At 40.6% G+C, this 22,494-nt stretch overlaps 1 protein-coding gene across 1 annotated transcript in view; it reads left to right on the top strand.

Annotated features, from left to right (window-relative positions):
* The window catches only part of pcdh1a (protocadherin 1a), a 78,561-nt gene that overhangs the window by 39,818 nt on the left and 16,249 nt on the right, over window positions 1-22,494 (top strand). The window contains exon 4 of the mRNA XM_040181593.2: window positions 17,978-18,197. Coding sequence (XP_040037527.1) covers window positions 17,978-18,197 — 220 coding nt within the window. The remainder of the gene's footprint in view (window positions 1-17,977; window positions 18,198-22,494) is intronic.

Raw genomic sequence — 22,494 nt, 5'->3', positions numbered from 1 at the left:
ATGGAGCTATTTTCTTTTCTTAGATGCCTTTAATGTCTAAAAGGAAGAAAACGCGACTGCATTTCTGAAGTGGTCGTTCATTATCTCCATCAGATAACACAGCTATCAGCCAAAGCCTGATCATGCACACTGTTTGAAATCCCACTGGTTGTTAATACGTTTAGCTTCAAAAAAAATGTTGCTTAATTGCCAAGAAAACTGTTGACAGGCTTTTTGCAGTCTAAAATATCTTGATGGCACATAGCACTGTAATTCAGACTCATTGAACAATGTTGCAAAACCTGAGTTAAGTCAATTTAGACTTCAGTAACAGAAACAATTCATCTTTTTACGTTAAATGCAAGGATGGGCATTCTTAAGACGATCAGTAGTCAGCGGATTTAATCCTATAAAGGCTTCGGATGGCTAACCAATATACCTCATTATTCCCATTTTCTCAAGACATTAAGCACGACATCTTCGTTGACTTTGCAATACCAAACTCACTGTATCCAGAAATGTCCATATAACTGCGCTGTGTGCTCAGTGACACGGTAAAACCTCTCAGGGTTACCGGCCAAGTTACTCTGGGAATCGTCATAATCACCAGATATATACTGTATGTAGAACTCCTTACTGCCGGGGACAATTTTAAAGCAAGTTTGAAAATGTTTCTGAAGCAACTTCCCTTAAAATAGAATGTATTCTTCTTAAATGTCTATTTCTTTCTGCTGGTTGCATTGTTTTTTTCTGTGTGGTTTGTAGTTAGATATGATTCATTTGCTGCAGATGTATCTCTTAATGTAAAAGTCCATCTAGAAACAAGAGTTACAATGTTAGTTTCATTTTCTTTGCTGCCCGTCTCATAAAAAATGAATAAACACAAGATTTCAGCTTCTGTATGACATTTAGCCGTCCCAATTTAATTATTTAATCACCCCATGGCATGCAAATGTGAATCTCGACACTATGAATCTACCGAAGCCACTACTGGGATCTGTTTTCTTTCATACAATACATACAGTGGACATATCTTCTAGAATTATGCCTTGTTCTCAGGCCACATCATTTTATTTTTCAAAAATCCTGATTATGACATGCATTATTTCCTGCTGTTGGGTCAAAATCAGATCAATTAATGTGCATTGTGAATGGGTAGACAGACCAGACAGACAGTCAGGAGCCCCGGCCTTTCTTCCCATCAGATTGTGGGAACAAAAATATATTTCCGGTCAATGAAACTTTAATGCTGATAAAACACAAACTCAACGTTAAACCCCAATACCATATCCATTTATTTTTGTCATCAGTTGGAGAGTATTGTCTTTTAAAAAGAACTGAACAAATTAATTAACAACAATACACTTTTTGCCATCTGTGGATGTAAATGGAAATACATGCTGAATAGTTTATTGTGCTAATATTAAACAAAGTATTAAAGTATTAATTACAATATTATTATACTGGGCAAAAAAATATTTTTGTACCGTTCACTTTAGTTGTTTAGTGTGACACAGTGACCAGTCAACGTCACAGGTTTCATATTACCTGAGGAATGCCTTCTGTTGTTAGTTAGCAGAAATAACAACACATATATAAATAGAGGAGCATGCTCCTGCTGCTGTTGGATTTCTGTAATCTAAGGTTAATTCTTTTCAGGTAGCAGGTAGAAAAAGGTCTAGCAGATGGTGATCAGTATTGACGTTTAAGGTTGTTTTGGAATGTCATGTGGGAACACATGTGGAATACTGGCTTTCAGGAAGCCTATCGATCTTTGGTACTTACAACGTATTTCACAAACAGCTTTCAATTGTAACTTCTTTTAACACAAGTCCGAGAGTTTAAATCAAGCATGTTCTTTCATTTAACAGATGAAACGAAAGGTCAAATAATTCAGGGGGAATTGACTCAGGAGTCACAGTGGACTTGCCCCCGGTCGGTCTCACAAACTGATGTTATTATTTCGAGTTATCAAAGTGTTGCCCTGTATATTTGTAGCAAAGCCTGGTTTGTGACTCCATAGTGCATCCTTTCAATGTGCCGACGGACAGGGTCAAATACCATGATCTGTATTTATCTGCGGGATGCTGTTCCTCTGCTGTAAATGGGATTTTAAAACCTCTTTATCCTCTTTTTGAGGATTTGCAGTATAGCGGACCACATGTGAGTCTCCCTGCACTTAAGCTACACTATCAGCAGCCCAGTAAGCTATCCATAACACACACGACCTCTTTTTATTTAGATGTTTTATATTTATCCACGAGTTATACTCGTTGGATACAATTCAGAATCATAAAGAAATCTTAAGTGCCTTAACGTCACTACTTAAAACCTAAAAAGTAAAGTGGAAAACATTAGTGCTGCATCAGCCTTTGGTGCCCCAAAAGCTAAAGCAGTTTGATATAAAAAGAAGATTCACAGATGGTATGGATTGTATTTGAATAAGGTAAATACGCTGCATGTTTGCAAGGCTTTCGAAGATGTTAGGCCTGCCATTTTGTTGGGGATAATACACAGTTCTTACACAGGGAGATGAAAACAGATGGTGATTGGAAGGAACCACATGTTGCATGTTTATTTATTCGATGCTGAAAACTTCTAAAAAAACGATTGGTTCGTCGATAACATAAGCAAAGATATATTAGGAGTAATACTTCCTTTGTGTTCAAATCAATATCACGCTGAAAGCAGCATGCAATCAAATGGAGATCTATGCTGGACTTCATTGTAAGGATACAGGCCTCTCATGGTAATTACATAGCACAATATGCTAAAGATAATGAGTGTCGGGACCATGATCCAATAGACCACCTGCTCATTGATGTTACAGTAAGCCAAAAAAAAAACGGAAACAAAATGAAACATTTGAATTGTAAAGGTTAGATTTGAATGCATTTGATCTGATCTGTTATCCACGTTCTAATATCCAGCAACCTGTGCAACAAAAGCAACCCTTGTATGTATGTCTTTATAAATACCTGCTGATGTCAGAATAATATGGAAATCTTCTAAAATAAAAAATTAGTTGATGAGGGCTCGCGGTTATTATTGTAACATCTCCCAAGCCTCCAAAGCTCCTCAGCAGTGTCATGTTATTTATTTATTTTTTGACAGCTTTCTAACATGACATTATACACGCTTACAAAAAGCAAAGGTAATATGTAAGTGAATCTATTTTGGGAGCATGTTCTGTAACCACCCAAACAGACTTAATGGGGAATCGAGAAAGTGTGGAAGCTAGAGGGGAAGGCAGCCAGCGAAGAATCGCGGGCTGTCAGAATCATGTCTGTCTAAGCTTCAGGAATCCAGGAAGCAAATGCTGTTTGATGTATTAACCATGATGGGGGGGCTGCATGTTCATGCGCAGTCCTAAAAGCATTTGAATACATTCTGTCTGCGTGTGAACGGTGGTGTATGCGCATGTGTGTCCGTACACTGTGTGTGTGTGTGTGTGTGTGTGTGTGTGTGTGTTTGTGTTCATTGACAAGTGGAGAAGGGGAACTGGTGTTTGATGTATTAATCATACATTTGTGGGATTGAGAGGCTCTGTGATGGGTCGCTTGGGCACTGATTCTATCTTCAATCAGAGGCTCATTTGAGTCCCTTTGTGTAAATGCTTAGCATTGTTTAGCAGAAAATAAGCAGCCTGCTTATAAAACATTTGCATTTATGTGTATGTTTGTGTGTGTGTGTGTGTTGGGGGGTTTTAAATCGAGAGGAGCGGACCTCGGGGGAGGTAGCTAGTGTTTCTCACATGTTTTGTCATTTATATATAAAGTATCAGAAGTATTGTTTTCTCATGAACCCATTTTTGATGATCAAGAGGCTTTTTAGTGGTCAGGTACGAAGAGGAAATGTGCTTTCAAGCAGAAGCAGCTCTGCGTATGAATCAATCAATAATTTAGAGGAAAAAGGTGGGACACTGATCCATTCGCTATCATGATTTATCCGCGTTACGTGATATTTCATCGATATCCTTTTGAAGGCGGATTAATAACGGCGTCCATTAAGACGGCCCACTTTAAAACGACACAGTTAATTAGCTGTGCTTATTTTGTCCTCATTCCAGCATGTTCAGGTATGAGTCGGAGTGGTCTTTGCCCACCTCAGCTGTTGAAATCTTGTACCATGAGGCTCTGTCTGAAATTTAATCTGTTCCCTTTTGATTACAAATGTATTTGGTTTGACACTTAGATTCACTACTGCAGAGCTTGAGTTCTGTTGCCAGGCAACTCTGTTAAGGTGCACACAAAGGATCATTATGGATTTCTTGGGTCCAATCATTAACCTGTACACCTTTTAAAGAATATTGTAATGTCCTGTATGTAGCTGAGGCCCATTTTTGTTGTATTTCTCTTTTCTTCCAGTATCGCTGACCCTCGTGCATTCACACTGATATCAAGCTGTCAATTCTTTTCATTTAGCTTAATGTGTCTACCTCCATAAAATCCTCCTGCCAATAAATTCCCAGCTGGAGCTCGAGATTCTCGACTACGCTATGAACGTATCCTGCCTCTTCTTATGCATCAGACATATGTTTCTAACAGGAGATGACAGTATGGCCCACAGTATTTAAATGGTTCATGGTGCTTGTACTCTGATGGCTACGTTATGACATGATGAGCCATAAATATGTCAGATATGACTTAAATGAGCTCTGAAAGGATTTTTCAATAGAGTATTTATTCTAGATATTCTGCTTTGGGCTTCTGTCTAAAGCCCATTGTGGAGCACTCATGCTAAGATTTCATCAATAGATTAATCAAATCTGTCATCAATATCATATCATATCTATATCAACAGTGTCTAGTTTATTCCCCCAGAGTATTATTAGTGTTGCAAAGGGACTCTGACAGGCATTTCAAAATGAGAAATCTCAACGTTATATTAAGATAGTCAAGGCAGTTTTTGATGTCTCAAACGGAGGTTTTTAGGGGGGTGTGACACTTAACCGGCCCGATGATGTGACCGTGAATCCCCTTTAAAGCAATGTAAGTTCAGAATGATTATTGATGTATGTCCGTGTATCACACACTCAATTTTCTATATCATTAAATAGAAAATATTACAGACCGTCTCAACTTCAAAATCAGACATCAACTGGAGTCCGGCTGCCCTAATTGGATGGAGTTGGTGTCATGCGTGCATATTGGCAAACAGGTGCATTTGTCTGCTTATTATATACACTAATGAAATAATTGTTGACAAACCTTGTCACATCACCCAAGCCTAATTATAAGTGTGCCATAACAGAGACTTGAAGAAACAACGCTTCCCTTTTGCATTTTACACTGCATGAATTAGCTAAGCAACAAGCAGACGTTTCCTTAATCATAGCTCCTCTACCATTACTTGGTTTAAGCCAGCGCATCTCCCGACAGAATGCCACGGTAAAATTTCAGTCTGCAGTGCAATCTTTATTAATTTATTTATTTTTATCAGCAAATACCATTAGGGAGAGCAACAAGTCAGCAGGCTGCCGAGTGTTTTCGTTGCCAGCCATCCGTTCTCACGCACACCCAGAGATCAAAGGAAAGCAGGAGACAAAAACAAGAGTGACAGTAAGTGACAGCAAAACACACTAGATTCTCTCGCACTGTGCTGAAATAAAACCAAACTCCCAGTTATGTTCTGTCGCTGCATTGATGCAGAAAAGTCAACCTCCCCGTCTCAATGCTCGTTAGAATGGAGACACTTCCACGTGATATGTGCTGCAAATACATGAGAGCAGACCCCCAAAGTATTGGCTTCACCAGCATGGCTACTACTATTTACGTTTTGGAACTTGTAAGTCATCTTTAGTTTGAAGCCCGCGAGGTCATTGCTCAGTTGCGGAGCGCCACTGCCGAAACGAGGAAAGCAGTATCGTGGGATGCGGAAGCAAATAGGAGGCAGGATCTGGGAATGAGAAAGGCAGTAGGATTACATGTGCACAGGCAAGGAGACGTGTGGGAGATTGAGATGCACTCTGTGGATTGCAGAAAACATGCTAACTCCTGAAGGCCTCATAACACAGAGCAGCTCACTCAAACAGAGTAATGTCTTCATCTGATGATTTTTTAATGCGTGCCTTTTCTGCCTCGTTTAACTGCGTCTAGCTCTTCTCAATCCACGGGGCCCGCGGAAAGATCAATGTTGAGGCAACATCTCGGCTCGGCAGTGACTGGGCGCGTGCAGTCAGAGATGAAAAAGGTCACCATGAATCTAATCAAGCGTGGTTCTTCAGTTCCTTGATAAAATGGAGGAGCAGGAGGGCTCCCAATTCAGTTGCATGGAAAGGATTACGTTAAGTGCAAGAATGAGATGCAGACACACTCCCCCCAAATCGCGCAGCTCTGGGAATGTATTGCCAATCGGGACATCTCAGATGCAGGGTAACAAATTGAGACAAGCGCGACCACGAGAGGTGCTATTAATAGCATCATATACATGCGCACACTTGCGCTGAAACGCTGCATCTCCGGTGCACATATTAAAAGGGAGAAGAAAAAAAAGTTTTAAGTATGGTTGAAGGCATTTTCATCCTTCTCCCCAATCCAATTATGTTCCAGTTCAAACAAATGGAAGTATATGCATGCGTCTCTGCCAGATTCTACCGCAATAGAGATATTAACTCTGAGGATGAAAAGTTTGAGAGGCAATAAGGTACCCAGCAGGCAGTGGATATTGAGGATTAATTTTTCTCATGTCTGATTCTTTACTTCCCCCCCATTATCCCCATTTTTTCTGTCTATCTTTCCCTTCTGGCATTATTAACGGCTGTTTCAGAGAGACGTTTTGGTAGAGGCTTCTTTTATAGTACGCTGCAGGATATGGAGAAAGGAGACCTCTGGGAAAGGAAAAGCTAATTGACAATCTGTAATCTGCTGTGAAAAAATCTATTCAGTGCTACGACATTCAGTTGATACAATATGTAAACATTGATCCATTGAGTTTCCCACTCTTTGCTGACTTGAGTACAACTGCCAAAGAGTATACTGGCCCACAGACAACCATTAAGATGTGGTGAAAGTGCAACTTGTGCTCCGTAAATGTCGATTGCTTTCAAATAACTTGAAGTGGTTGGATCCTAAAACAACGGAAAATGTTTTGTACCCTGCAAATGTCAGCCATAATCCATGTCAGACAATGGTGGGAAGAATATGAGAAAAAACAGACTGTCAGGTAGGACATTATATTTATTCAATGGCATACAACCATTTCAGTCTGCTTGACCTCTGATTGCCATCAGAATGTGCTAAGTCAGTCTTATTGACTTCAATACTTCAATACTTTCTGTTCAAGTTTTGCCTCTAAATTCTGCTTGCCTTTAATTCAGTTGTGTCTCGTTGTGCAGCTGCTGGAGATTGAATTGGAAACGTGCCCCAGGGACTTTATTTAGATCGAAAATGTAGTTGGAGGTCTCAGAAACCCATAAAGGCCAAACACAGATAGATATTGCAATTTGCAAAGCTGCCAAAGCGTCTGCTCAGCAGCATTATGGAGCATGACCAGATGTGATCTGACAAACTATCGGCCAATTCCAGACGTTTATGCAAAACTTGATTTCTCTTGCTTTTGGCACACTAAATCACAAACTTCAAACTTCTAGTCCAGATGCCGGCTCATGTCAGCAATGTTAGATCATTTTGTTTGGCCAGAATAGTCTTTTTAACCTGCAGCCAGATTAGGACATATTACATACAGTATCATTGTCACGGTAAGAGGGGTCTGCTATCATAACCAATTAAATCAGCTCCATTCACTCCTCTTTAAAAAAAGCAACCTCAACACTAGTGAAGCTGCGACTGTTTCTTATTGCCGGAGCTTAAGATATTTACGGTTTCAGAGGGAGAAGAGTCACACAGTGCAAAAATATCCCACCTAAAATATCCTGCTGAGGTCAGACCGTATTATGTTTTAAGTTGAAACCCTTGTTCCTGATGTATTAAAATCACTGTCACACTGTCGTCCATAAGTCATGATGTGAACCCATAGTTTTGGTTGGAGACCGCTTCTCTTAACGGCATGATATAAAGACAACTCCTGCTATGTTGGTGGGGTTTCAAATGTGCAGGCCGATTGTTAAGGGATCATGAAGATCATATGTTCTATAAGGTAAAATAACAGTTCTACTCATCTGTTTACTTCCTAGTCTCTCCTACTTTTTTATTTCCCTGCATCGTGCTGGCACAGCTCCAAGGTACAATGTAGTCACTTTAATTCACAACCCTTCTCTAAATGCAACTGTTGTTGCGGTTGCGGGGCTGCAAATATACTTTGGCCTCCGAGGTGGCGCTAATGTCGGGGTCTAAGGAGCAACTAAATTGAACTGAGTTTTATGCAGCTTAATCTCTCAAAGAGCGAGCTGATGAAACTTACATTTGAATGAGTCGACCTGAATCAATCAGATAATTGTAAAAGAATCATTATATATTAAAATATTAAATATTTCATTAATTGCTATTGTGTTATGTAAAACCAGATTTTGATGAATAATACATTTGGAATTCAACAGCCATTAACTGTTTATTTAGTTGATATTATACAACTTTATTAAAACTATGTTACATTCAATGGTCATAAGGTCGGCCTCTTGCAAGGAGGACATCCTCAGTCTTTTCAGGCCCGAATTCTAACCACCAATTAAATTGGTCATATTAATCTTAATTTTTAACGTCTTTTTTCATCTTTTTAATGACTGTTTGTCTTTTTATGTTTTAATCAATGTTCTTAACTGTTTATAAATCTCCTTGCTTTATGTTTGTATGTTTTTAATGCTTTTATCTTAAGCACTTTGAAATGCCTTGTTGTTGAAATGTGCTATAGAAATAATATTGTCTTGCTTTGCCTCGCCCAGACATCATTATGGAGTTTTCCTCTCCTGTTGTTTTCACTTATTTAGCTGGCTATCTTCTTTCCATCCTTGTATTTCATCCAACATTTTCTAACTTCACCATCTTCTTTTCCTTATTGTCATTTTCTTTACATTGCGGCAGAGAATAGCTGTCCAAGGCTCCTCTGACTCCATTTTCTTCTTTTTCTCTTCACATCGTGTCCTCTGTTCCTCCAACGTACGCCTTGTTAGAAGTGTTCATTACTTCCCACAGTGTCTAGTAGCCCATTGCCCACAAACCCCTGAATTTCTTTTCACCATATGAGCTCATATTAATAGATATATTCCTCAGAGTTTAAGACAATGAGAGTGTCGGTAGAAAGACATCACCATCTAAACCCTAAACCAATCAAATGTTTAATCCTTTGCCCTTACCAATTAAGTTCCACCACTGATCCTTTCTCTGGCTTCCCCAAAGCCCCCCCTTTAAGTCTCTCATGACACCAAAGAATATTTAATTTGTGTTCCCTCATGCCGTCCTCTTCTTGCATTATGGCAGAAAAAAAACAAAGATTAATAATATTGCGTATTATTAATCATCTTTGGATCACTATGTATTTTAACTCTACAACATAAATATTTCACCCACATCGACCTAAATAAAAAAATGTTCAGTGACAGTTTAATTTTAATTTGACTGGAGCATATAGACATGATTACTTAATAATTAGGTGATTTAAGTATTGTTGAAATAATATTGCTGGCATGGCAGATATTTTATCCTATTGCATGTTCCATCAACAACACATGATATCAGGGAACTATAGCTCGGTAGAAGGTGATAAGATTCTATTATGTTTATGTGGTCTGGGGTTTCTGGGTTATAATCGTATACACAAGTGCATTTACTTATTTAAATACAGAACATCTGCACGTAGTCTGTGCAAACAGAAGGAAATGAGAGTTCAACTATTTGTGCCACGCGGACACAACTCTCACATACTCAAACGTCTCGGTTGTAATAAAATATGTCACGGCATTTCCCCAAATTACCAAAGAGATGAAGGCAGCAGGAACACTTTGGTTCGCACAAGTACCCATCTTTCACAACAAGCACATTTTTCAAAAAGAGCTGCACAGTGAGAGGAAAATTACTTTTTGGACTTTGATTTGTTTTTGACATTGTGTGTTAGGAGCATTTTTCCCCCTCTCATCATGAGTCATTTTGTTGGAGCCAGGTCAGTGAGGGTGGAGGCTTTGTGGTAGCCGTGGCAATGGCACCGCCAGGGTCATTGGAGGATGATGCCCCGCAGCCGACAGCAGCGAACCGACCAGAATCCGTTTGATACACTGACTTGAAATGTGTCCTGTAGTGAGTGGTCTTCTTGTAATAGAAAAAAAAGTGACATCCATAGCTCATTGTGGGACAGACGGGGGCTGACGGAGGGCTTTTTGTCGAAAGGGTGATGCATTCACACCAGCACTCCCTCGTCCTGTCATATGGAATGGCGTGAAAAGTCAGATTTGTCATTAGATGTGGCAGCTATATTCACACATGGTGGCTCTTGCTGCAGTAATACTTGATTTTACTGTGACAACATTATGGTATTTCAAGGCCAGTGCTCCCATTGAAATGAAATCCTCCATTTGGGGAAAAAAAAGGAACAAGTATAGAACAGGCGGCGGCATCGACAGTGAAGGATGCGAATTCAGTCTTGCCTATCAAGACCATTAGGGTCTATCTGATTGTTTTTTAATGCATTCACTCTGGAATCTTTTTTTTTTCTCTCCACTTACAGTACGCGAACAAAGGGACTTCTGGTCTTTATCTGCCCCCCAAAACCCCACCCCTTCCCCTGTCTGATCACTTCATCCTCCACCCAAACCCATGCTGACTCCTCTGCACTCTTTCCCCCCTCCCCGCCTCTCGCTTATGTTCCTCCCTCCCCCTCTCCAGCGTGTCCCCTAGTTTTCTGGTAGCTGTGTCTCTTTGATAATCCAAGACTCTTTGAAGACTCCAATTCCACGCTGCTTGCCTTGGAGCTATTGCACCTACAAAAACAACTGTGTGCGTGTGTGTGTGTGGGTGTGTGTGTGCCAGTAGAGAAAGGGGGAGAGAAGGGAGAGCAGTAGATGGGATGAGAATGGAAGACATAGAGGTGGAATGAAAAATAAAAACAGTTCCATGTGCATTTCCGTTGCTACAGTTTCAGTTTTTATGGTTTTATGCTTGCTGGGTACACTGAGAGGTGCACTTCTTCATTGTCATATTTGTTGGTGCAGCTCATTTTTTCTCTGCCTTCAGAGGCAGCAGCTCATTGATTCCTGCATACACGCCCAAAACGCCGGAGCCAGGATGTACTCACAGATAGGAACTGAATGGATAATCTACATCCCACACTTTCCAACTCTCGCAGGCTATCAAAGAGTTTTTACGTGAACATTTTGTATCTGATTCTACAGACAACGTTCGTACTACACAGTAGTCTACCAGCAATAACAGCTCCTCACGAAAAAAGCTGTTTGTGCTGTTGGATTTTTAAAAAGTGTTCTTCTCACTTTTGTCACATGATGCAGTGAGGTAAAGAATGTCAGTTAGCTGTGCTTAAAATGGCACAGTAATCCAAGTGAATCAGTATTCCACATCCCCTCCACTTTGTATAGATGTCTCCTTCTCCTACCTTTGCGACTCTGTCTCTATTTCTCCATTGTTTCAGGCTCAATCTTCAGTCGCTCTTCTTCCACCTCGGCCTCCAGCCCTACCTTTTTGTCTCTGTCATTTCGCCTCTCTTTGGCAGAGCAGCTTGCCATTGGGATTTAGAGGAAAATTGAATTGAATTATGAAGGAATTTTTCTGCAGTACGATTGGCATCATTTCCTCCACACAACAGAACATCATTCTCATATCTCTCAATGTGGGGGAATGGAAATAGGCCGTGCACCATTCTTTTTCTCATCCTTTTAAATTGAATTTTTCATATCACAGGGGCACTGAGACATCAGCCGTTTCCTTTAACATGGCCAGAAAACCCATTTCATAATATCTGAAGGACACATAGCTGATTCAATAGGAAAAGTCTGGCTTCCAGCTCTAGTACACATACGATATACCTCAGGATTGATGAACAGGGGCCACATAGGTTTTCTTGCAGCTTGAAAAGTTAAGGGTATTCCAGTAGAGTATACTATGGCTGTTGCTTCACAAAGGGTCAGAAGAAGCCAAACTAAATGGATATGAAGCTCCTGCTCATGACCTTACAGATTTGACTCCCTCCGTCTGTCTTTCTATGAAAAGTATGGATATCCTATGAAGTTCAACCACTTTCATTAAGAATAGATACGGCACCCTACAGCAAAGCGATGACCGTTTAGCTGGATATTATTTCCACTCATTTGTTTTCTTTAAAGGCATGCAACCCAGGCATTTGTTGTACTTTTCCTCCTCCAACTGAAATTCTGAATATTCATGTGTCAGTGATCACAGTGTCACATGTATCAATTGGAAATGGAAGGTTATATGCTATTGTTTTTAAATGTGGTGTTGGGGTACTTGTTGGTTGAAGCTTTTGCAAATAAATGATTATCTCTTCACAGCAATGAAACATGAAGGGACACATTTAGAATGCTACAATTAGCACACCTATTTTTTTCCTAACCTACACCAATCCAATGAATGTTTTGATTCGTCTCAATAATTGAATAGATATCTGGATTGAATAAAAAGAAAATGTCTTACTGATAAATTCATAGGAAAATGTTTGTCTGTGATTCTGACATGTTTTAGCAAAGCAGAATTAATGGAGATTCAATGAAAATGTTATGAATCAATCACTTTGGCTTAATATTTAGAGGCCTCAATGATTTAATGCTACATGGAGCTATAAATCTCAGGTTCGATGTCTAAGGATAAACTATCATTAAAATTCTTAATCAAATTGAGTTGCTTTTGTAGAATAATGACTAGAGTACTACTAGACTATAATAATGATAATAATAAAAACACTAATTGAGTTATATGACCTGCATCTATATTCAATGTGCATTGGTGTTATGTTCATATTCTGTTATATCCTGCTGCCACTGCACTATATGGATTGTCTAGTAGTCCACCCATATGTAACCACCATCCAGCAGCCACTTAATATGAAATACAGTACGCAGGGGAATATTCTCTACAAGGTAGTTAAAGCACAGACAATTCAGTCGCCAGCTTCATCACCAAATCGTCCCATACAGGTCCATCAAAACATAGAGGCAAACTTGGAAGCATGAGATAGAGTTTCAAACACTAAATCTAACTAACCTGCGACTCCGCTGGAAGCCTGTTCAAAATGTGGCAGACACGATGGGAAAGCTTTTTCCCATCTGCATAAGTACCAGCAGCCCTGTGCACTAGCAATCAGCGAGACTTGGCTGGATGACAAAGCGCCTGACGGCAGAGTGGTGTCAGGTAGCTCTGCGGCTTTCACAGTGGACCGGGGGACTTGGTGCTATGTGAGAGAACATCGGCACTGGGGTCTGCCGTCCCATCAGCGTTCAGTGGTGCAAATCAGCTTTGGCAATATTGATGCTCCTTGTTGCTCAGGCTCAGCTATGTGGCCCAGGAATCCCCTTTTTTTAGTCCCTTCATTAAAGCTGTAGGCAAATGCATTGTTTTTAAAAAAATTTTTTATTTCCAATCCAATCTTTAGGACAGACTGCCCCCACTGTTATTTGAAGGTGATTAGATATAACCATTAACAATAGCCCATCTGCGTCAGTTGCTGTAGAAATGACATAGGCGTGAGCGCGTTCACAAGCTGGTGCTGCATTTCTCCAATACAGACACTAAACAGGAAGCCGCAGGCTGAGTGAATAATGGAGATGCATCCTCTCACTCTTCACACCATAGCAATATCTAGTCTCAGTGCAGAAGTCCTCCATCACACCAGACAACATTAGTGACAGAGGTGGTTGATATATTTTTTTTTGCAGCGGTCGCAGCCAGCTAACGGGTCTGATGGCTTTTCTGCATGTGACGTCACTGTTACTGTATGTGTGAAATTGCAGGTGGTGTAAAGGGCAATTTCTAAATCAGAGATCCAACCGGCCGTGAATGTGGTTTGAATCTGATTTGATAAATGTAATATTTATTTTGATGTCTCAGCCAAAAATGAGATATGCGCTCTCCGTCTCCACATCTCCAACCTCCAGCTTTAAGGTCATGATTGAACTCACACACATCATCATTTACACTTAACTGCTTCTATGCCGCCTCGTTTTGTTTTTTCAAGTGTAGTCATATTGTGCTGAAGTGTTCCCTTCTTTCAAGATCTGATTTATAGCCACCCGCTGATGTAGTTAAGAAGTTTAAAATTCGGCTATAACTAAAGTGCGGCCTTTATAATTCTCCCCACTCTATGTTTGTGGCCATATTTTCTGTTGGCTTGTCCAACTCACTTGGATGATGAGAGGGAGAGAAGGTAGTGGTGTTAAGTCAAATGTTCTTTTCTTCTAGCGTTTGTTGTTTTGCTGCAATAGTTCTTCAATTAATTAACAATGACTACGCTCAGCTTACATAACAACGGCAAACACAGGCGCATCAAAAAAGTTTAATTTACTTTCTCTTTGCTGCGCCAAGGAGTGCCTAAAGGATGTATGTTTTCTGTGCTTATTAATATGACATGTTGCCACCTGAGGATTCAGAGAAGACGACATTTTTAGGCCATTACATGTTGCATTGTCCACATAAAAAAGAGCATTTCAATCATAATAAACACATTGCTTTCTTTGTATAGTGGATGCTTTCCTTAATCTACCAAAAAATGTTCCTGATTGTTATCAGCAATAAAAGAATATTAATAGGTTTATGTTTTCTTCTTGTCTATGAGCACTTTTAAGATCTTTGTGTGCAAACTGTTCATAGGTGTGATTCAAACGTAGCACCTCATTCCAAGTCGACTGGCTGAGCTACTGACCTGTGTTTTTAAAATACAGCTGTTGCGTAACACTGAGGTTGCACTCGGGAAAGAAAGTTGTTCAGTTTGGGAAAGCAGTGCTCTCTTTTGTCATGTGCATTGTGTTCAAGACAGTAAAGGAGCACAATCTCAGCTTTAAGGTGACGGGTAGATGATGTGTAGATAATTGTTAGATTTATGGCTCTGAATAGCTTTAGGCAAAGAGGCGGACACACTGCAGCTGCTGTTGTCATTTTCACTATATATATGTATTTCAAGACAGCTGATTCACCATTGTACAAAAGGGAATTGATGTCATTCATGGCACAAATCTTTGTATGTGATCGCTTTCGATTTTAGACTTAAACTTCTGAAATAAAATACTTTACCTTGTCATTGAATTTGAGAAATAATGACATTACTGGTAGCTTAGCTTTGTCTTTCTGGAATATCAGCGGTAGAAATATTCAACTGTATTCATAATTTGCTTGGAATTATTCCGAGGCAGTAGGTTGTATACAATATTTCTGGCCAGCTGACAGAAACAAAAGAGCTGAAGGAAGTCTAGGTAGCGAGTGGATGATTACTGTTTATTGCTACTTTGAAATGTGTCCTGGTTGCCTTGTAAAGACAGAATCTTGCTTTATCTTTCAATCTGCGTCGGGATTGTAATCTAAGGCACATAAATGAGGCCATTTTATCCCAATCTAAAAGGGGCTATGAATTTAGATGTCATCGTAAACGTCCCCTCATTCATTCTCAGCCCCACAGCTTCTTACTCCCACCACGATTCCCAAACAATCTCCATCTCCCGCCTCCAGTCTCCCAGAATCTAATCCTTCTGCTTGTCCCCTCCAGCCAAAGCGCCGCTCGTGTCTGCCTGACCAACTCCCCACTCCTGCTCAGCCGCTCCCTTCCATGCTTCCGTCTTGCCGCATCCCTGCAGCCCCCAAGGCCTGGCAAAGGATTTGTGCTCTGACTAAAAGGAGAATCTATTTCCCCATCTCTGCAGCCCTAGCTAGTTATCGTACCCAGGAAACATGCTGATCTCTGGAGTGATGCCTTGAGGAGAAGTTTAAGGAAGAATCCATATTTAAACAACTAAATACCCCCCTTACATTGAAATCACCGTGAAGCCTCAGCAATCTACAGTCATATTTTAAGAATGCGCCGTTGAAATATACTATGCCAAATGAGTTAATAGGAAGGATGTGAAAGTAACACAGAAACAATAGCAGAATAATTCATTATTGTCTGGTGTAAGAGATGAGGTCCCTATACACACGTCCTGTTAAATGTGGTCTACTTTCGCACTTTGTACTCTTGCATTTGAATTTGAATAAGAATAGGAATAATCAGTGTTATATATATATTATTAATGGGTAAGAATAAACTGTGTTCTTTTTTACACACCCTGTATAGATTCACCTATCACCGAGATTTGTTTAATGGGAAATAAAACGTGAAAGGTGATTTTTAATATTCTCCAGAACTTTTCGTTGTCGTCCTTTATTTTAATTTGTGCACCAAGCACACAAATTACACAAAGAACTAAAAAGTCCTTCTGTTCTTATATTTTTGTTTAGTTTCTATTAAATGTTGGCAATAACAGAAAAGTCCAAGTCTGACTTCATACTGCATACTTTGTATGTTTTATTGATGTAGTAGCACGGCTGGGAGAGAAATAAATATTGTGCATCCTAGATCTCAAACAATAGTTATATAGATGAAAGACCAAGAGATGCATCTATGAAGTGAGGCAAATGTGACTGTTTGAGACGATGTGGAGATGAACAGGTTTCTGGAGACATTTTGAAGGCACTAACAGTGAACACGGTGTTGATCGCACTTACCTAATCCCTAAAAGCATTTCTCAATATCTGGTGTGTACTAAAAGGCTGATGGTTTGAATGATTTCCAGCATGGATTTGTTTGCCAGAAAAGTGTTTGAATGGTAGAAAGCACAGAGCCGTGGTATTGATCCGGGCTGACTCGTGCAGCAGAAGCAGTCCCATTCTGCTGTATCGGTGCTTTACTGACTTTTACGAGAGGTGCTCGTGTGCAGGGGAGGAGGGACGGGGGGGAGTGCGCCTTCACGTGCACCGCAAGGAGTCATCTTTCTGTTTTGGATCGGTGGCAAGTATCCATTAGTAAACTGATCTCTGGAAGAGGAAATTTAATGGTTTCCTAACTGTATTTACAAGCCATTCAATTTGATAAAGGGTGTGATGTTGAAGGATTTATTATTTGCCGCTTTGCTCCTCTTCAATCTATCGAATTCTGGATTTCATCAGTATTTTTATTCCTTCATGTATGCTTTCATTCTTTCATTATATCTCATCAAAATAACAGTGGATGCCGATCTGAGGGTGTATTCCAAAGCTGGCAAAAAAGTCTCTCTCACAAACTGCATTTCCAAAGCTCTGTTTCCGTAGTTCTGTTAATCTTATTTAGATCTTCTCTGGAGTGCTTTCTTAAATTTAATTTCTGCAGACATATTATCTTGCTTTTTACACAGTCAAAAATCCATATTTAAATATGGAAATAGGAAGTAGCTCACTGGGGCCACTGATTAGGGTACCAATCGTTATCATCAGAATTAATTTAGAGGTGGAAGATTTAGGAAAATGAAACTTTTGTCTGACTAATAATGGTAGCAGCAACAACAATTATGTTCACGTTAAATCTCTTTGACACCATATAATAGTTTTCCTCATTGTTCTTCTGTGTATATATACAGTGCTCCATTTTGAGCTCTTGTTGTGAAGGACAAGACATATTCTTCACAATCTGTACCTTGAGTTTAAAGCTATGCTATTTTATCTTGAAGATAGTATTTGCATGCTAGGATTCTATTTGGTAACAGAAACAATCTATACAAGCCAAATAAATATTCTGAATTCACTGAGGGTGCCAATTTGCACTCTCATTATTAAAATCCGTAACCTCTCTCTGTTCATATATTTCTATCTTATATAATCTGCAGAATAATAGTGCAAAAAAAAACCTGTTTAATATTTAAGAGTGTTTAATATTTTATACAATTTTTCCAACTTTTGAAGAGTGAACTTTATGAGGCCAGCACAACTGAGACAGTAGTCTTTAATGGTAGCTCTCTGAGTTGAGGGTGTGATCATACTACCTGCTTATTGTCTCCAGGCAAGCATCAAACTGAACGAGGTGTGTAGCTGAAAATATACTTTCCTTGTGTCAAAGATATTCATTGGCTCTCGCTGTGTTTTTTAAGCACCCCCATCGGCGAGTGACCTTCTCCACCGCCAACCCCGTGCAGGACCTGCAGGATGCCTCTCAGCACAGCTACTATGACAGCGGCTTGGAGGAATCGGAGACTCCCAGCAGTAAGTCCTCGTCTGGTCCTCGCATTGGACCCCTGACCCTGCCCGAGGACCACTACGAGAGGACCACTCCAGATGGCAGCATTGGAGAGACCGAGCACCCTGAAAACGGTAGGCTGACAATCCCCCCTCCGGTCTGTCGCATTGTCTATGAATATGCATTTAAATGTAAATTACGCTAATGGGCTCTTTTTGTGGGTCTTTCTATATTGCAATGGCGACGTTTGTGGGAGATTTGTTGTTGTTGCTTTGTGGCCATTTTATCGTGGAAAGGCTGTGGCACCCGTGACGTTGAGTAGCTTGTTTGTCGACGACTGTGTGAAATGTTATTGGTTTTTAAGCAGACCCGTGCGTTTGCAGGCGGGCTGGAGTTAGCAGCGCTTCCATCCTCCTCATCGTCAGGTCCACTGTCAGACATCCTTAATGACCCTTTCTCACAAGTGTGCTAATTAAAAAGCCCAACTAATGGAGCATTTGCCCTCTAAATAAATCTGAACCATGACATCTGTGCAGACAACACTGTGTTTACTCTAAGCATTTCTTTGCCGCGAGCTGGACCCATGTTACACTGCAGCTTACTGTAGTGGAGCAGGGGCCGTCATTACCAGCCGCAGTAATCAATCCACATACTAAACAGCAATGGCTATTCTCCATAAAAAAGACGGAAAAAAAACACAGCCAATAAAATTTTTCCACCTTAAGCCGCCAAACATAATCCATTGTGAGACACTATGACTAGTGATTCACATGGTGCATTTGCATCATTGTGGTAGCTTTTCGTTGCTCTCTGGATTAGAAACTTTAACGTGCCGACGAGCTCGGCTTTCTCCTCATATTTGTATTTCATTAGTCTGTGATGATTTTAAGAGCTTCTGTGTTTTTTTTTGCGTTTCGTGCCCACAGCTCTTCAAGGCAAAGACCTTTACGGCCCCCCGTGCAAAACGGGGCATGTATCAGCAAAGACTTGATGGTGCTCTTGATCAGCATTGACAGTCACTTTGTCACCGTGTCAGTGAAAAAGACACAGGTGTACCTTTTGTCAATGTGGGTGCACATCCTGAGAGCAGGGCGAGATTTTTTTTTTTTCCAAGCAAGGAAAAGAAACTATTTCGATCCCAAGCACTCTCGGTTTGCGAAGCGTTGAAGGATCAAAGGCTAAAATGTGTCACCGTCACACCAAAACAGCAGATGACAAAGTTCTATTATTAGTGTAGGAGTGTAGCTACGTTGTGACGCATCGCCTCTTTACGAGACAATCGTGTTGGATCTCATTAGCTAGCTAATTCATCTGTATTTAAAATGTCTATTGTTTCTTTATTTATGTCAATTAGTCACGCCATTATTCTGGGAAATGAGGGGGAGAGGGAAGGTGGACGGGGGTTGAGGGGGATGCAGGACGGGATAAGTCCTGCATCCCATAGCGCATTTCCCTCCGGCTCTATGGAGGTCAGAGATTGTTTAGCCTCCCGGTTAATAGACAGCATTAGTCACCCGTATACAGGCCAGCTGTTTACTGTCCATATCCCAACAGCGCAACAGTGCACTATTGGTTATTGTATATTTTTAGTGTTTCTTTTGTTGTTGTAGCTGATTTTCTCCCATCTGCAGAAAGTTTATGTCATACAAGGCGCTCTTTGTTGTCGGCAGCGAGTGAGCCAGATTGAGAGTGGAGATGGAGCAGTTAAGGAATGAAAAGATGGCATTAGATGGGGGAGATGTTAGATTGTGGCAGCGAGGGGGCGGGGGGGGGGGGGGGGGGACTACGAGTGTCTGACAAGGAGGCAAAGCCCACAGGATGAGCACATAGGACAGGGAGATGCCAAGATGAACTGCTAACCAAGGACAGACCTAATTAAAATGAGATTCCCACTTTAGGGAGACAACAAAGAGACCACATAAAATGAAAGATTAGACAGAAAATCAAACGAGACGGAGGAATTTCTCCCCAGCTCCACCTGAATGGTGAATTAGTCTTTTTTTTAAACATTTGAGTGACAGAGTGACAGGTTATGCTGGTGCAAGGCTTTGTTCATTGCAGTAGAGATGACTGACAGCCTAAAAATGGGGAGGTGAGCGTGATGTGTCACTCCATTAAAGTTGGATAAAACGCAGTGTATGAACCCAGAGACAGTCAGCCTTTGCATCACTGGGCCCCGTAAGTATTAACACAGATGTGTGTTTTGTCGTTTAGGTGGAACTTTTAGAGTGGGTAATCCACATTGTGAGTGATGATGTTGTTCGTGAACAAGTTTGGATCAGCTTTTGAAAATGATGGTGCAGGTCACACCTTTACTCTATTCATCTTCTGTTGGCCGGCGCTTGGTGGGCATTCCAGTGCGACTGCATCTCAGTACGTGCAGTTCATCCACTCAAAACCAGGCGGCACACTTCAGTCCAAGTGTCTTGAACTTGAGCTCTATCTCTTTAAACCAACCTGCAAAAAGAAGACCAATTGTATGGAAATAGATGAAAACATTACTGTTGGAAAAACTGCAAATAATGTTCTACCTTAGTATACGGCAGAGAGTCTGTGCTCTTCCGCATAGAGGCACACGGTGTTCTGGGTCATCTTGTAATCAAGATGTTTGTGCGTCGATGTTTATAATCTTGTCGTGCCAAAGATGATCGTCTACACCCGAGGTCGACTACCAGCACCTGAGTTTTGCCCAAAGCACCCCCCCCCATCCCTCCCTCCTCCATTACTACTTCGAAGATGAAAACCTCTGAGTGGGCTTGGCGCGTGACTTGTATGTGTGTCAACTCTGTCTCCTGTTTCCAAACATCAAATGTCCTGTTTTGATGGTTTCAGAGAATTTATCTAACAATTAGTCTCATTCTCTCTTGATTGATTACCTCAATAAGCACAACAAGAACCATATATGCCATTTCTTCATCACTCCTCTGCAGTAAAAACATGGTCAGCAACTCTCAATGGTGGCAAGAAACCCGAAATCCAGGATGGCGAAACGCTTGATTGCTTAACTTGAGGCTTCAAAACCGCAGTCTACAGACCAATGGGTGGCATCCCGATTTTGATGCCAGCGATAGTTTATTGATAGATTAACATAGATGAATATATGCCGCATATGTTTTTTCTGTCCTTTGAAGATGCTTGCAAAGTGAAGCCTTGTTTGGATTGGATCGGGTGACAGAGAGGAAGGGCAGTGTATGTTCTCTTCTTCACTGCCGGAGACATCATAATATTCCCTTGTGTGTTTTTTTGGCTTTGGAATGAAGATTCATACGATTGTACTATTCATACAGCAAAAATATTTCAAATATACGCCTGAGCAGCTGCTCCTGTTTTTTTTATTCATTTTTTTTATTCTTGTCTTCAGGCTGCGTTAGAGTGCACTCCATTTCAGTTTCCCCATATGTATTTTACACTAATTTGTTCCGTGCATGTAGCGTGCATGTCGCTCGACTGTTCGTTAATCTCGGCGCAAATGTTTATCCGTCGGTTGCGTGGGACGCACCTGCATGCATGCATGTATTTGTTTGCATTCAAGGGTGTACCCTCACAACCCAAGTATCTAAATCACTTTGATTACAGTGCTATTTTACTTTAATAGACTCTCATCATAATCACCGAGCTCTTTATTTCCTGCCAAATTGATTGCAGTAGACATCATGAAAACAGTTCATCTTATGCGCCTGCTCGCTGTCAAGATGCTCAATTTGTCCTCCACAGTGAAATCAGTGGAGGAACGAGTACTGGTCTCTGTCCACTCGTCCCCCCACTGTGTAGCAGGCACTGCTAATCAGATGTTGAGTATGGGTTAAATTAAAGGGATATACCCGGTATCGGGAGCTTTCCTCTACCTCGTTTTGAAGTTTGAATAATAAATAGTTTATTTATTATTCTTTTTAGTTATAGCTATAATATATTATTATGGTAGGTTTTTCTAAGACATTTTTGTGGCAATTGCAAATTTCACATATTTATTTTTCACTACGTTACCGGAGACCACTCTAATTGCATTTCACACAGTGGATTCATCCTGTTTATTACCGATTGCATCACAGGAAGAACACAGTATAAAAATGAAAATAACAGTCACTCAAGATGACTTAACATTCATTGTATGTATGATCTTTAATCCTTTAGTTGACCCCATATACCCCAACCTCTGACATTGTGTGTAATTTGAGCCCCAGCACACACATGTACTGAAATTATTTAACCTCCTGCTGCCCAGGTAGCGTGTGCATTAGTCATCCGGGAGCCTCGATAGGCCTCCTCCCTCTTACGCCACAACTTTGACCGCCAATCTCATCATTTCCTGTGCAACCAATACAAAAATCGCTCTTCCGGGGATCGGTGAGCAGGCATCTTGGTTGTGATATGACGGTTAGCACCGATAGGACACAGGTGGATTTAAGACCAACACACATAACAATAACGCAA

The sequence above is a fragment of the Gasterosteus aculeatus genome, chromosome 7 (genome assembly GCF_964276395.1).
Source record: "Gasterosteus aculeatus chromosome 7, fGasAcu3.hap1.1, whole genome shotgun sequence".
NCBI classification, from domain to species: domain Eukaryota; kingdom Metazoa; phylum Chordata; class Actinopteri; order Perciformes; family Gasterosteidae; genus Gasterosteus; species Gasterosteus aculeatus.
Note: the sequence above shows the minus strand (reverse complement) of the source record. Positions and strands in the feature narration are given on the sequence as shown.